At 39.8% G+C, this 13,670-nt stretch overlaps 1 protein-coding gene across 35 annotated transcripts in view; it reads right to left on the bottom strand.

The window, feature by feature from the left end:
• Positions 1-11,132, bottom strand: part of RIMS1 (regulating synaptic membrane exocytosis 1) — a 414,008-nt gene extending 402,876 nt beyond the window's left edge. For 27 of the 35 annotated variants that reach the window (XM_016161968.2, XM_036219283.1, XM_036219272.1 and 24 more), the window contains exon 1: positions 10,766-11,125. In XM_016161968.2, the coding sequence (XP_016017454.2) occupies positions 10,766-10,929 (164 nt within the window). In that variant the 5' untranslated portion in view covers positions 10,930-11,125. Of the gene's footprint in view, positions 1-10,765 lie in introns of all 35 variants that reach the window. The other 8 variants (XM_036219333.1, XM_036219350.1, XM_016162006.2 and 5 more) reach the window with 5 other exon arrangements.
• Between the last annotated feature and the right edge of the window lie 2,538 nt (positions 11,133-13,670).

Raw genomic sequence — 13,670 nt, 5'->3', positions numbered from 1 at the left:
TAATTCAAAGGAAATGTTTCCATTAAGCATGTCTGTCTAGAAGGTTACATTTTAAAGTGTATTATTTACATCCTCCCACAAGGACATTCAAACACTCCAAGAATGCTGTCCTTCAAAAAGCCACGAATGATAAACTAACAGTAAAACAGACCATCCAAAAATTACATTTCAATTTAACCTTGTAATATCCAATATCTTGTGTATTCTCCTCATAAATTCTAGCCAACTGGGTTCTCTCTATAGCCAAAAACACTCAGCTCATTCTTTGCTTTCAGAATTCGTTAATGGAATTCCCATGGCTAGAATAACCTTCCCACTCCATCCACCTACTCATACTTTATTAATCCATCCAGTAGCCTTAGGTGACTCCTCCACTCCACATCCTCTGAATCTATTCATTCATTCATACATACAGTTTAAAAAATTTGAGTACCTATTACATGTCAGGCCTATGCTTATATGAGGGAATGAGGGATATAAATAAAAACAACCCTGATCTCAGGGGCTTATGCTGTACTGAAGTGAGACTGTCATGTGAAACAGTTATGGAAAAGATGTGCACAGAGGACAAATATTAAAATTAATCTGGGAAGTCTGTGATGATGTACCAGCTGTCACTTGAGCTAATCTTAATGTAAAAATTAGATAGACTAAGAAGGAAATTCCTGACAAAGAGAAAAGCATAAGTAGCATCACCAAGTTGTGAAGAAGAAACGCTACTTTAAGAACTAGTTCAGTAAGGCTGTGTCAGGAAGGTGTGCACGGATGAGTGAAAGGATATAGTAGGGAGGGTACATTTTACGAAGTTTAAACTTCACTCTGAAAGCAAAGAGGTTTTACTGAAGGAACATGATCAGATACAGTTCAGAAAGAGTCCTCTGACATCAGTGTGAAGATCAAATGGGAGGAGGTCTGACTGGTGGCAGGAAAATGAATTGGATGTTGCTGCCATCATCTGGGTGAGTAGTGATGACAGTCTACCCTAAGGTAAAGGCGATAGAACTGGAAAAATAAAAGAAAAATGCAAAGTATTCTAAGAAGACAAAAGTTGTAGGATTTGACATTAGACTGAATAAAAAGTTGCAGTAGTGATGCTACTCACAAACACAGGGGTTACAGAAAAAGCATCACGTTTAGGAAGAAACTCAAGAAATTTATGATGAGTCACAATCAGTTTTAAGTGCCTACGAGACATCTAGGTAGAGGTATTTAGCAAGTGGTTAAATACATAAATCCAGAATTTGGTAGAAAATTCTAATGCAATACTACAGACTCGGGAATCATTAACATGTAAGTATGACTAAACCCATAAGTGTGCTTGAGACTAACCAAATACCACACATAAAATGGGAAGAGTATAACATGGAGAGTAGACTGAAAGGAAGGCCAACATTTGAGAGTCAAGAGAAGAAGACTCAATATGGAGATATAGGAAATTAGAAGGCAAATCAGAAGGAAATGAAATTAGAGAAGGGCGAGAGAGAGCTCTATGAAGCCCTCCAGCTCTTATAACTATCACTCATTTATTCTGCACTATTTTGTATTACTAAGTATTCAGTCTTTTTCCAAAGTATATCTGCTCATTAGGGCCTGGGGCTATGTTTTTACTTTGCTTTGTTTTCTTTTTATTGTTATTATTATTATTACTACTACTACTACTACTACTACTACTACTACTCTACTACTATTATTATTATTATTGTATGTGGCCCTCTAAAAACCTTAAACAATAGTGCCTTTATGGAAAGTCAATACTGGATAGCCAAGTGACTAATTATCACTAACAGTTATACTCAGTAGTGACTATCACCACTTAGGCCTTTGGAGCTCCAAATACCATGCTATCCCTTTCTAACAAATGTGTCAGGAACAATACTCAGAGGACAGTATCTTTTTTTCCAGGCTGCTATATATTAGGTGGCGAGATTTGGCCTAGGATACATAGACTTCTGTAAATTGAAATATCTGCCCTAATTATAAGAATAATCTATTATATTTTATTTTTCAAAATTATATCCTTATGACATTTTTCATGATGATCATGAAGAATATCAAAGAATCTCTGTGAAATTTTTACTTTTACCAAAATTTTAATATCCAAAATAAATGAGCCAGCTCATTTCAATATCCCTTTATTTCAGATACCAGGATGTAAAATATATCCATTTTTCCCCAGAAAGGAGGGTTAGGTAGGAAGACTTAAGCTCTAATATATTACAAGACAGAGACAGCTAAGAAAGATAAATCTGCTAAGCTGTGTGAAATATAAAAGGAAAAGCCATTTGGTTACTTTACTTTTGTTTTCATCTATTTCTACTAATACACTAAGTAATCTTTCTGACCTGGATAAAACTTCTGAATGTGGATATATACACACTACCTTATATTTAAAGAAACTTGATACACTTGACACCATCTGCCTAGTTTTTCTAAAATGTAAACCTCATAGACTTAAAACGAAACAGCTAGCCATGCGAATAAGAGCTTTCTCAATGCTTTTGTTAAGAGCTATGTTTAAATGGCCAGAATAATAATGGGGCACATGATGCTTGTACACTGATTAGTTACACCTTTAAAATAACTTGGTATTCTTGAAATTAAGAATACTTCTCAAATATCAATCAACAATGCTTGAAGCACAGAATGTAAGTTGGGAGCTAATTAAATAGACTACATAAAGTCTAGCAAATATAGCCAGAAAACACCATCAATAACTAATACTATACTAGTCCCCCTTTGTGAACATGCATATCATTCATGAAAGTCCATTTGAAAAGCAAAACTGTGTAGGACATTTGCATGACAGTACAGATACCTTAATTGGTTTTTAATTCACATACCCTCTCTATGTAAATATAATGGCATCTTTTAGACAATAATTACCTGGTATAATGATGAGCAATAAAATATATATACTAAATATTATGTAAATCATTAACAGGGTATTTTCTTTTATATTATATAAAAATATCTGTTTGGCTCATGACTCTTTAAAAGAGCTAATATCTAATTAAGCACATGAATTATTTTTGAATTGCATGAAATTACTTACTATAACATTACCTTATTTTACTATCTAAACTTCAGAAGAAATATCAAAATAACTACATTCTAAAATCTATTTAAATGTCTTCTCTAAACTGCAAGCTGCTCCTTTGCAAGCCCCAAAGGGGAATTTTCATAAATAAAAAAAAGAGACCTGTATACGGATGTAATTCATAGCTACTATTATTTGAAAGATGTTTTGAAATTTTAAATTCAACTTTGCCATAAATGGTAACATTCCAGTGAGGCTCCATTAAAGATAACACCTTCTCAGCAAGAGTTTCCATTTACCAAACAATAAGTTTCAAGAGTGTATGTCAACAACTTCCTTGCAGGACTTATTGATAAGATATATTTCATGACTGCTAATTGCTTGATTTTCTGAAGTTTTAAAGGAATAATTTGTATTAGGGAAAGCACAATTTATAAGAGGAAAATAATATAATTTATCGTCCAGACTGAAATTCAAAATTGAGAGAAAGCGGTACTAACCATAATGATAGCATGATACAGGCATAAACAGATACTGTCCTGGGCAAATGAACATGTACAATCATTTCCCTTTTAAAAATTCATTTTGTCTTTAAATAAAGGTTTGTGTGTATAGACAATTTTCACAAGATAGCAACAGAGGTAAGAATACATAAAGTCAGTTCTGTAGTATATTCGTTCCTCTCTTGCCATCTATAGAGAACTGACCTAGATCAAAATAAGTATACATAAACTTGATGTAAGAGTGTAAGAATATACATCCAGAAAACCTAAGACAGCCAGTATAGAATCTTAAAAAATTCTCAAACACATACAATCTATTATATCATCCAACAGTAAACTGATATGAAAGAGAAATTACTACTTGACAAGTATATTGCCTCTTATTCAGCTAATTCTGAAAATAATTAAATTCAGTGACACTACAATCATTAGTCTATTTCTCTAATTTTTTTTTCTAGTCAAAGATAAGGAAATTACCCAAAGCTAATTTCTCTTCTCATTTTTGAATTAGGGTTGCCTTTTTGCTATTTCAAACTTTATCATTTTGCCCACATTGCTTTTTGTGCTAAAGACATTTATGAGCTATTTAATGAGAAAGAAAGAAGAATGTAAAAAAGGTAAATACAACCTCAGATCAAACCCTGGACTCATTTCACCTTTTGTCTCCTTGCCAAGTTCTCACATCAGTAGCTATAGCCCTGGTCACATTACACTGCTAGCATGATATGATGGATGCATCATTCTACAAGAACTCATCTCCGCAGGACCCCTAGTAGCTGCAACAGTCACAGGAAAAGATAATCTTGGGATTCTTCTATAGTTTTACAGAGGAAAGATAATAATGACACCTTTCTTTGGTACAGCAATTTGAAGTTTAAAACTGCCTCCACTATTACGTTAAAGCCTCATAAGTTAGAAGGGCAGGCATTATCAATTCCACTTTACACATAAAGAAACTGAGGCTTAGATAGGTAACATATTGATGTTCACACCTACAGAAAGTGAAAGTGTTAAGACTAGAATCTAGTCCACTACTCTATTCAATAATTTGATGCTCACCTCCCTTTCTGGCCATACATAAGACTGTAAGTGGAGGGCCCTCTATGTCTACCCATAGAGCCCAAAGGTGACCCAATTCTAATACTTGAAACAATGGTCTTATTGTTGAATTGAATATCATATGATGCTTTGTTATAAATAGCCTATCTAATAAATAAAATTCAGAATAATAGTAGGGAGAAAAGATAACCTCATGGTGGAGGAGGATGGTGGGAAAATGTTAAGGTAGAGAATACTATGGGTGAGAGAGCAAGCAGATCCAAAAGGCCCTGGATGCATATGGGGTTAGTGAGCATCTGCAGCCGGATCTAGAGATTAGAGGCAGGAGGACTTGGAAAAGGGTAGAAAATACCACTTAGCTATGTGAAATTTTCCCTTGCTCCTCCTAAATTTTATTCTCTGTACTCCAGGATCAAAGGAAAGTACCTAGCTAGTTCTGGGAATTTCAGTAATATTAGAAAATAGAATAGTGATAGAACTTCTCATCGAGAGATGAGCACGAGGTTGAGTAGAATATATTAAGTAGCCAATCAAATGCCTGACACACAGAAGGTACTAAGAAATAAGTCTCCTGCTCCAACAGCAGGAGAGGGAAACCAACCTTAATGCCCACAGCTTGATGAACTTTTAAAAAGACTTAAAAGAACACTAAAGACTTAAGAGCCAACATACTTGGGTTAGGGATTTTATTGTTCTAGGTGCTATGTGCCTTGAGCAAATGTACTTCAACTCTCAGGACCAGCTCTAAAATATCCAACTCATATCATGTAAAAAGTTGTTTAAAAATATAAAAGACCCCATAAAGATAAATAAAATGCAACACACTGGACTTTATAATCCGTGGTACAGCAACCCGTCTATTTGCATATTATAGATATGGGAAAGTAAAAATATTATTTCAGGAATCCCTAAATTTGATATTCTTCTAGGAACTTACTACACGTTTCACCCAAATTGTTTTCCTCATTTAACAAGTTGAGCAAATAACACTCTCAACGCGTGTTTCCATCCAAGACAGCAGCAGTATATTATAGCCCACGTTGGTTTCCATATTCTACTTCAAATTTAGTAATCTGTTTACTTAAACAATGGTGCCCCTTCACTTCTGGTTAAGAAGGAATACATACAAGTTAAAAGAACGTCAAATGGTTGGCCAAATGTAAACTAATGATTATGTCTCTTACCCTCCATGCTCTTTAATGCCTTACTTCTTTCATTTTTTTAGGCTTCTTTCTCTGTGTTGTTTGGATGAGTATTTGAGAACTCAGGACTGACCATGCACACTTATTAAGATAGGTTTTTGTTGAAAGTAGAAAACTCCAATAGAATTTAGGGTTAACCTTCCCTATATTTAACCCTCTCCAGGAATGGTGTGAAGGGGACTAGACTCTGAGTGAAAGGTTCTAAGTTTTCTCTCCCATTATTTTTCTACTTAACACAACATATCAGAACAGGTAGACAGCTGCACATGGGTTATTCACTTTCTCTCATTACTATTTGCCTTTTTCTTTTTCCTTCTTATCCATCCTACCTGAGCAATATCATAGAATATTTGGGGTATAAGATATAAAAATCTTTGCAAACTCCAATGAAAACCTGATATTTGCATAGGGACTCTATCCTCACACCTCCCCAGCTACCCCAGTGTACTCTTTCTTCTTTTCTCAAATGCTAATTGGGGTGTCTCATATTGAGCCTTATGGATACATTTCAGGTCATAATATTATAATTGGTTGGAGGAAGAAAGAAGAGAAAGAAAAGCTTAAGTTACAAGAGTTCTTCTCCTTCTACTTTCTGTCTCCTATCCATGAAGGAAGTGGATAGGATCGATATTTGAAAGTCATTGTTTGGTTCCCTGTTAAGAAGAGAAGGAGAAGTCCAAAGCCAGTAATGCTCTTTATAAATCCATTTACACCATGAACAGGATTTGTAAGAAAGATAGAACCTCACAGAATGTTTAATTTTCTTGTCTACATTTGCACAGTAAATAACAGAAGTAGAACTAGTACACCAAAATGCTTGGATCCAAAATTAATGATAGCATGATAATTTTTACTATCTCTGAACTAGAGGTAACTTCTCCACTCTCAGTCCACAAAAAAACTATTAAGAGTGTAGGTGAAGCTGTAGGCCCTCCTAGAACCAGCAGCTGAGCTTCTGATCAGCCTAACCTTTTGCCAAACCATTCCTCTGAAACTGAAGAAAGAGCAGAAATTAATTTAAGGAAAATGTACAAGCTTCTTGGTAGAAGGACAGTGTAGTGTGTGGGAAAATCTTTGGACTTAGAATAAATGCTCTGGGTTTGAATCCTGATTGGGCCTTCTTATGTGAGACAGTCGAGGGTATTACTGGAACTCTCTGAGTAGTGGATGAGGGTTCTAAGGATCATACGACCTAACTTGCCTTCTGTACAGGCTGTTGTGAGATTTCAAATATACATATATTAAAGCAGCACAGTTCAACTACTTGGCATTTGAGTCAATAACCACTTAGAATAATGGCTGGCATGAGGTAAATGCTCAATAAATGTTGGTAGTTTTATTAAGTATTCCAATATGGTTCTCAATTCCCATTCTCAAAACATCCTTTTGACTCTCCTTATATATTTTTTTCTCTTCTCTTACTATTTTGTAGCTCATTTCTCTATGAAGTTTTTATAATAAAGGAATATGACTTTATATCTAATGAGATCTTCTATGATTTAGGTCCCAGAAAACAGAGGTTTCCACTCATGTAATATATTGGCTCAGAGTGTCTGGTGACAGTTACCTGAAGGAGTATTCATTGAGAAAGTTAGGTTTTAAAAAGTTTCCAGAAAAACACACATGTACACATGCGTGCGCGTGCACACGCGCGCACACACACACACACACACACACACACACACACACGCACACCCCAAAAAACTTACTAAGATTAAGAAATTACCTTTTTATTTTCAGATAATTAAATCGACCATTAAAAATTATTTGCAGAAGTCAACTATTTCTAGTTATATGGCAGTGTATTTAAAATTAGTGTACTTTGCCAACAAAGTGAATTATATTTATGATAAAGTACTTTCAATTTCAAACAAATTTTTTCTGAAATCTTGAGGTGAAAGTAGTTTGATTATTCTTTTTCCATTTTTACATGTTTAAAACTTTATCAAGACCAAATTCAAGTAGTAATTTACAATCAAGGCTGATGAAACTATACAAATATTTTTAACTGATATTTTGTAATGTTTCTTTGGTATATATACCCATTAGTTTCTATCTTCTCTTTATTAATACCAATTTTTATACATTGTAAAGAAGAGAGCTCGCACAGGAGGTAGCTCAAAGTAATGGTCTGCAGTGATGACAAAGTGAATTTTAAGCCTAATTGCTCTGTAACCAGAACTTTAGCTTTGTAGGGCCTGTTGTGAGAGTAATTTTTCAGATAGGTGATATGATGAACCAAGCATTACCACAAAAACTTGTATCTTATTTAACAAAGAATTCAAAGCTCTGTGAAAAGTACTATTTTCTAGTCCATTTTAACTCAAAGTTTAGAAAAGGCCACCACCAATGACTATATGTCAGTAAGTTCCCATATATATGTGTCATTTGAATAGCCCCTATGATTCCCAGTTTTTAAGATATAAAGTACAGCATTGTTGCACTAATTGCAGACAATCTGACATGCTTACATGGCAGCAAACTAGGGTTCCAAAATGCTCACCAATATTCCACTGCACAAAAGGCCAAGACTTTAGCAGAGGAGACTGACTGATAAAGTTAATGCAGATGTCCAGGATTATAGAGGCCTGTTGTATAAGAGCATCACATACTGCGATACTTTGAAAAACCTTGAAATAAAGGAACAATATTTGCAAGCCAGTGGACAGCAGGTACAGGAGTAGCAGTGGGAAAGATGTATTTGACATGAGCAGTTGGATGCTGCTTCTCATTTTTATTTGTCTATATATGCCCATACAATATCATCATCGCAGTCTGTAGGCAGAGAGCAGGTTTGGGATTCTGCCCTAAAATTCACCCTCTCCCACTTAAAATCCCTCACTCTCTGCCATCCCTGAAACAGCCAATGAAGGAGCGTGATCACCGCCACTACTTGCACTGTGACTTCCCCTTCCTATTCGGACCCTATCAAGCTGCAGCCTGTGTTTTCCACTGGCTGCTGGAGGCCTCCATCCACCTGCTGTCTGCAGCAAACACGGAAAAAAAAAAAAAAGAAAAAAAAAAAAAAACTAGTAGCAAACCTGTAAATCCTGACTAGCAGAAAAGGTGCCCAGAACAGGTGGCAGGGGCTGCAACCAGTGAGGACAGACGAACTGACAATCAGACAGACAGACAGTAGCACCATCAGACACCATCCATTACTTCCAATCTCAGAAGAGGGGAAGCCTGCAGCACTAGGGACGTCATTGTTCCACTAGGGACAGGGGACAGGCGGCAGATTAACAAGGGTTCTGCCTCCCTCAAACCGGCAGGCTTAAAGTATTTGTTTTTGTTTTCTTTTGCTTTCTTTTTTTGTTGTTGTTATTGTTTTTGTCTGTTTCTTTCTTTTTTGGATGGAAAGGTGTAGGGAATTCAGAAACCTGCTGCTCTTTATAGAACCAGGCCAGCTCTAGCCTTCCAAGTTAATGACCCTTTTCTGAGTCTACAATGAAAGGGCAGAATGACTGGATTTCTATTCCTTGCTGTGACCCAGCACCCATAGCTCTTCCTCAATATTCCCCTCTCCCATGTGGTGGCAGTTACACTGGTGGGGACCCATCAGTCTGTGCATGTAGCCTCCCTCCATTCCTCTCCTGTGAAGCATTGCTGCACTGAGGGAGAGCAGAGGAAACCTTTGGTGGCAGCATCTTCTCTTAAGGAGGCAATCCTAGGAGGTGGGGAAGGGGCCATGCTGGGTGTGCTCTGTGCCTCTGTGCTGTCACCCCCGTACCCTCCCTACCCCTTCTTTGCTATCAGCTAACTCAAGATGCAACAGGTTCCCATTGGCTCTTAATGCCAATCCTCTGCCCCCAGATACACCTTCTAGCTCAACCAGGGGACACCAAGGGTCTCTAAATTCCCTCACCCCTGAGCTGAAAACTTTCCTGAATACATGAAGACCTCCCAAGGAGAGGCAGGGGTGAATTCCTCTTCAGCTCCACTCTAGGTGAGATGCCAAGGAGCAAGGAAAACCAAGTTGAGATGCCAGTACCTTGTAAGCAGTTTTGTCTCAGACTAAAGCAAGCAGCAACAGTGTCACACACTCCTGCACCACCAGCAATGAGCCCCATCCCTAGACACAGGAAAATGGGGCACTGAACAGAGATCCCTTAAAGGGTCGATGGGCTTTAAAAAGGAGGGAATTGTGCAAATATCCAATCCCCTATTCTACTGCTTCCACCAGGAATGGAGCAGGCCCCAGAGGTCCCTTGGAAACCAGTAGAAAGGAACCTCTATTTTATTCAGGCCAGAGTCCCCAACAGCTTCTCCCATTATTAAAAACTTTGCATTGACAATGGCATTATATATGGGTGAGAAAATGTGTCTTCACACAGTATTTTGTGTAAAAGACTGTGTAAAAGAATAAAAGGTTAGAGAAGCTAGGGAGGCAGGTTACCAAAGATGGCAACTGCCCAAAAAAAGACCCAACCTTGATCTGTGAGATGAATGAGTACCAAAATGAACACTAAAAATAAGCATTTTTCTTATATAAATACTGGCACCCTTCACTGGGGTAACCCCAACCTGCTAAACAACTCCAAGAAGAGAAGAGGAGCTATTCTCAGCTCCTCTTCATCCCACCTCCCCTTTCTTCCACTCATCTCCTGTCCCCTAACCTGCTTCCACCCAGGGCCCTTGTACTTGGGTGGGATCAGCTCTTCTCAGCTTCTGCATATCCCACCCCCAGGGTGGTCTCTGTCTACCTAATCCTCCTCTGCAACCCATTCTCAGGCCATCCGCTCCCGGGCTCTCTAGGCTTGGTGGCATCCCCTCCTTCCATATGGCCCCCTAACCGCTTTCCTGCTCAAGCCAAGCGCCCCTGGCCCCAAGGCGGGCGCCTCCGCCCGCACCCAGCACCCTCGCCCGCCCCTCCCCCACACTCAGCCGAGAGGATTGGGTGAGTGAGTGGTGAATGGACCGAAGGAGGCACGGAGGCACGGATGGCGCGGCTGGGGGTGGCTTACTTGAGCATGGCTTCTTCTTTTTCCTCCTCTTCCTTCTGCCGGTCCATCACTGCCATGATAATGTTCCTCTCCTCCTCGGTCAGGTGGCTCAGGTCGGGCAGCTCTTGCATGGGGGGAGGCACCGTGGGTGGGCGAGGACCGCGGGGCCCCACGGCCGAAGACATTTTGGTGGCCTGCCCGCCCCCTCCTCCGGCTCTCGGGCTCTCACCTTTCGGATTCACGCCCAGCAGCTGCGCCCCTGCTTCCCCTCACAGCGGAGCCCTCCTGGCGGCGGCGGCAGGAGGAGGAGCAGCGGCGGCGGCAGCAGCAGAGCCGGGGAGAGAGCGAACCCAGTCTTTCATGGTTGTTTGCAATCCACCCAGCCCCGGATGCTGCCTTTGTTTTGGTCGCCCTGGCGAGGCTCGGGGCTGCCCGGCCGCCTCCCGCAGCCCAGCCTCGGCCGGCGGGGGCGGGCAGGCTGAGGCGCGGCGGGCGCGGCGGGCGCGGAGAGGGGGCGAGGGCTCGCGCCAGGCTCGGCCGATCCGGGCGTCGCGGGCTGGCCGCGCGGGGCGGGGGCGGGGCCGGGGCCGGGGCTGGGGCCGCCGCCGCCGCCGCCGAGGCTGCTCCCTGGCACAGCTGCGTCCAGTTTGGGGCTGCGGGAGGGAGATGGAGAGTTTGGGTGTCTGTTAGGCGGAGTCTCCGAGGCTTCGCTCCCGGGTGATGCTGCTGCTCTCGCAAGACACAGCTGTCAGCCACTCAGTCCCGGAGCAGCTCCGCCCACGGGTACCCACCCGCCCACTCCCCAGGTCCAAGCCACGCGTGCCCCAGCCGCTCCCCTTCCCCCCCCAACACTCCCGTCAACGTGCACACCACAACGCTCTATCCCCAGGTATCCCTCTCTCGTGAGTCATCCTCCCTCTCCTGGTCCCTGGGCTATGCCATCCTCCCTAGCCCTATTTTTCCATGGGTTGCGTTAATCATCAACATCCTCGCTACCATCTTCATCGTGAAGCACTAATATTGTTTGAGCACCCAGTGTTCCCAGGAGTGGGATGGAGCGCCTCTGGATGCTTTTTTTCCTCCTGAGACCATATCTTTCTCATTACTAGCCAAGTGTTCACAGCCACGACAATGATTTTTAAAATAATTTTCATGTACACGTACACACACTTCCAACCGCCAGAGTTCTCTAGGTACACTGTATGCAGTATCTGCAATTTATCCTAATTTCTTCTCAAGATGCCCCACAACACGACAACTCTTCGATTTGTCATTTGGGGCTCTGGGTAGTCCTATCACATCACATAAGCACACTTCTATGGTACTTGCAAATGAATTATCTACTCTAATTCCTCTAATGATGCTCACTGTCATCATGTACTCACTTCTTCACTGTGGGTACTTCTCAAGAAACAGTAATCCCAGATAAGAAAACACCTAACATGTTGTATCGTAAGAAGCGTCTGCTCAATGCCTGGCCCAATAATAGCCATTAAGGGTGAGCTTCTTTTTCTGATAAAGGCAAAAATAAATAGACAATGCTTTCAAAATAGGCAACGTTATTGGCACTAAAACCTGGAGACTGAATTTTCTTAATATATTACAAAAGTATCAATATAGAGAAGGGTTTAAATTGAAGAACTATTTTTCTTTCTCTCTCTCTCTCTCTCTCTCTCTTTTTTTTTTTTTTTTTTTTTTTTTAATCAACGGTGAAGAAAGAACTGTATGTTTCTCTCCTGGGGAATTCTTTCTATATTTCCAGAAAGGATTTAGCACTAATTAATATCTTTTTTCCTCCAAGCCTAACTTTGTTAATGAAGAAGATGATGATGATATTTGTGAATCCTAAAATTCCTAAAATCTTCAAGTTTAGGGAATTTAAATTTTTAACTACTTAATCTCCCACTGAATGCAGGTGTTGTTTCTACATGGACATATCTGTTTGATTAGTCTCGTAATGGAAGACTCATAATCTCTTAATTCTATTCCTACGTCTAAATCTCTCTTCTACCTGAAAATCTTTCAACTATTTGAGATGGCTATCATGTCACCTTCAATTTACTCCAGAGTAAACCTTCCCAACTTATCCAACCAGTAATTGTGTAGCATAATTTCAATGTCTGGTCATTGCAGTCTCCAGCCTTTAGACACGCTTGTGTTTTTTCACTAGCCTTCCAGAGTAGCGGTATCATGAATAAATGTAAAGAACCAAAAACAGTGTCTGGCACTTAGTAGTGCTTTATAATTATTGTTTTTATTTCACAACTTAACATTGGTGCAACTTTTTGGTCGCCTTGTCCATTATGAGGATATCACCGAAATAAACACACGCTCCACTAAAATTTCCAGTTTTTTTTTTGTAAGTGCTGCTGCCTGAACAAATTTCCTCTTCTAATTAAGCAATTGATGAAAACACTCTAATCAGCATCTTTTCTTCATTTTTAAAAAATTGTTCTTGTTCCCCTCAGACCAGCATACATTCAGGGAGGCAGGGAAATAGTTTGAATTCTGGCTGTATCAGTGATTTTATGATCTTGGCAAAATCATTAATTTTCTATGAACTTCTGTTTCTTCATCTTAAAAATGGGGTAAAGATATTTACCTCAAAATAGAAACAAAGTATTAAATGAGGAGACATAGGTGAAGCATATAATTATGTGCCTAAAACTATGTACTTCTCTTTTTCTTATTTCTTGCTCTCTCCAAGAGATATAGGAGGCCACCTCTTAATTATTAATCTATGGAGAGGAGTAGAAATATAGATCATATATTCATCTTATCAGATGCCTCTCTGCTAATTAGTGAGGAGATGCAAAGGACAAAGGCCTTGTCCTCAAGAGGTTCATAATCAAGTTGGTCCTCATGAAATATTTCCAAAATACAAACAGAGGTATAAATCCTCAGTAGACATTAGAACTAACTGAAT

This window comes from Rousettus aegyptiacus, unplaced genomic scaffold (assembly GCF_014176215.1).
Source record: "Rousettus aegyptiacus isolate mRouAeg1 unplaced genomic scaffold, mRouAeg1.p scaffold_m13_p_1, whole genome shotgun sequence".
Taxonomy (NCBI): domain Eukaryota; kingdom Metazoa; phylum Chordata; class Mammalia; order Chiroptera; family Pteropodidae; genus Rousettus; species Rousettus aegyptiacus.
Note: the sequence above shows the minus strand (reverse complement) of the source record. Positions and strands in the feature narration are given on the sequence as shown.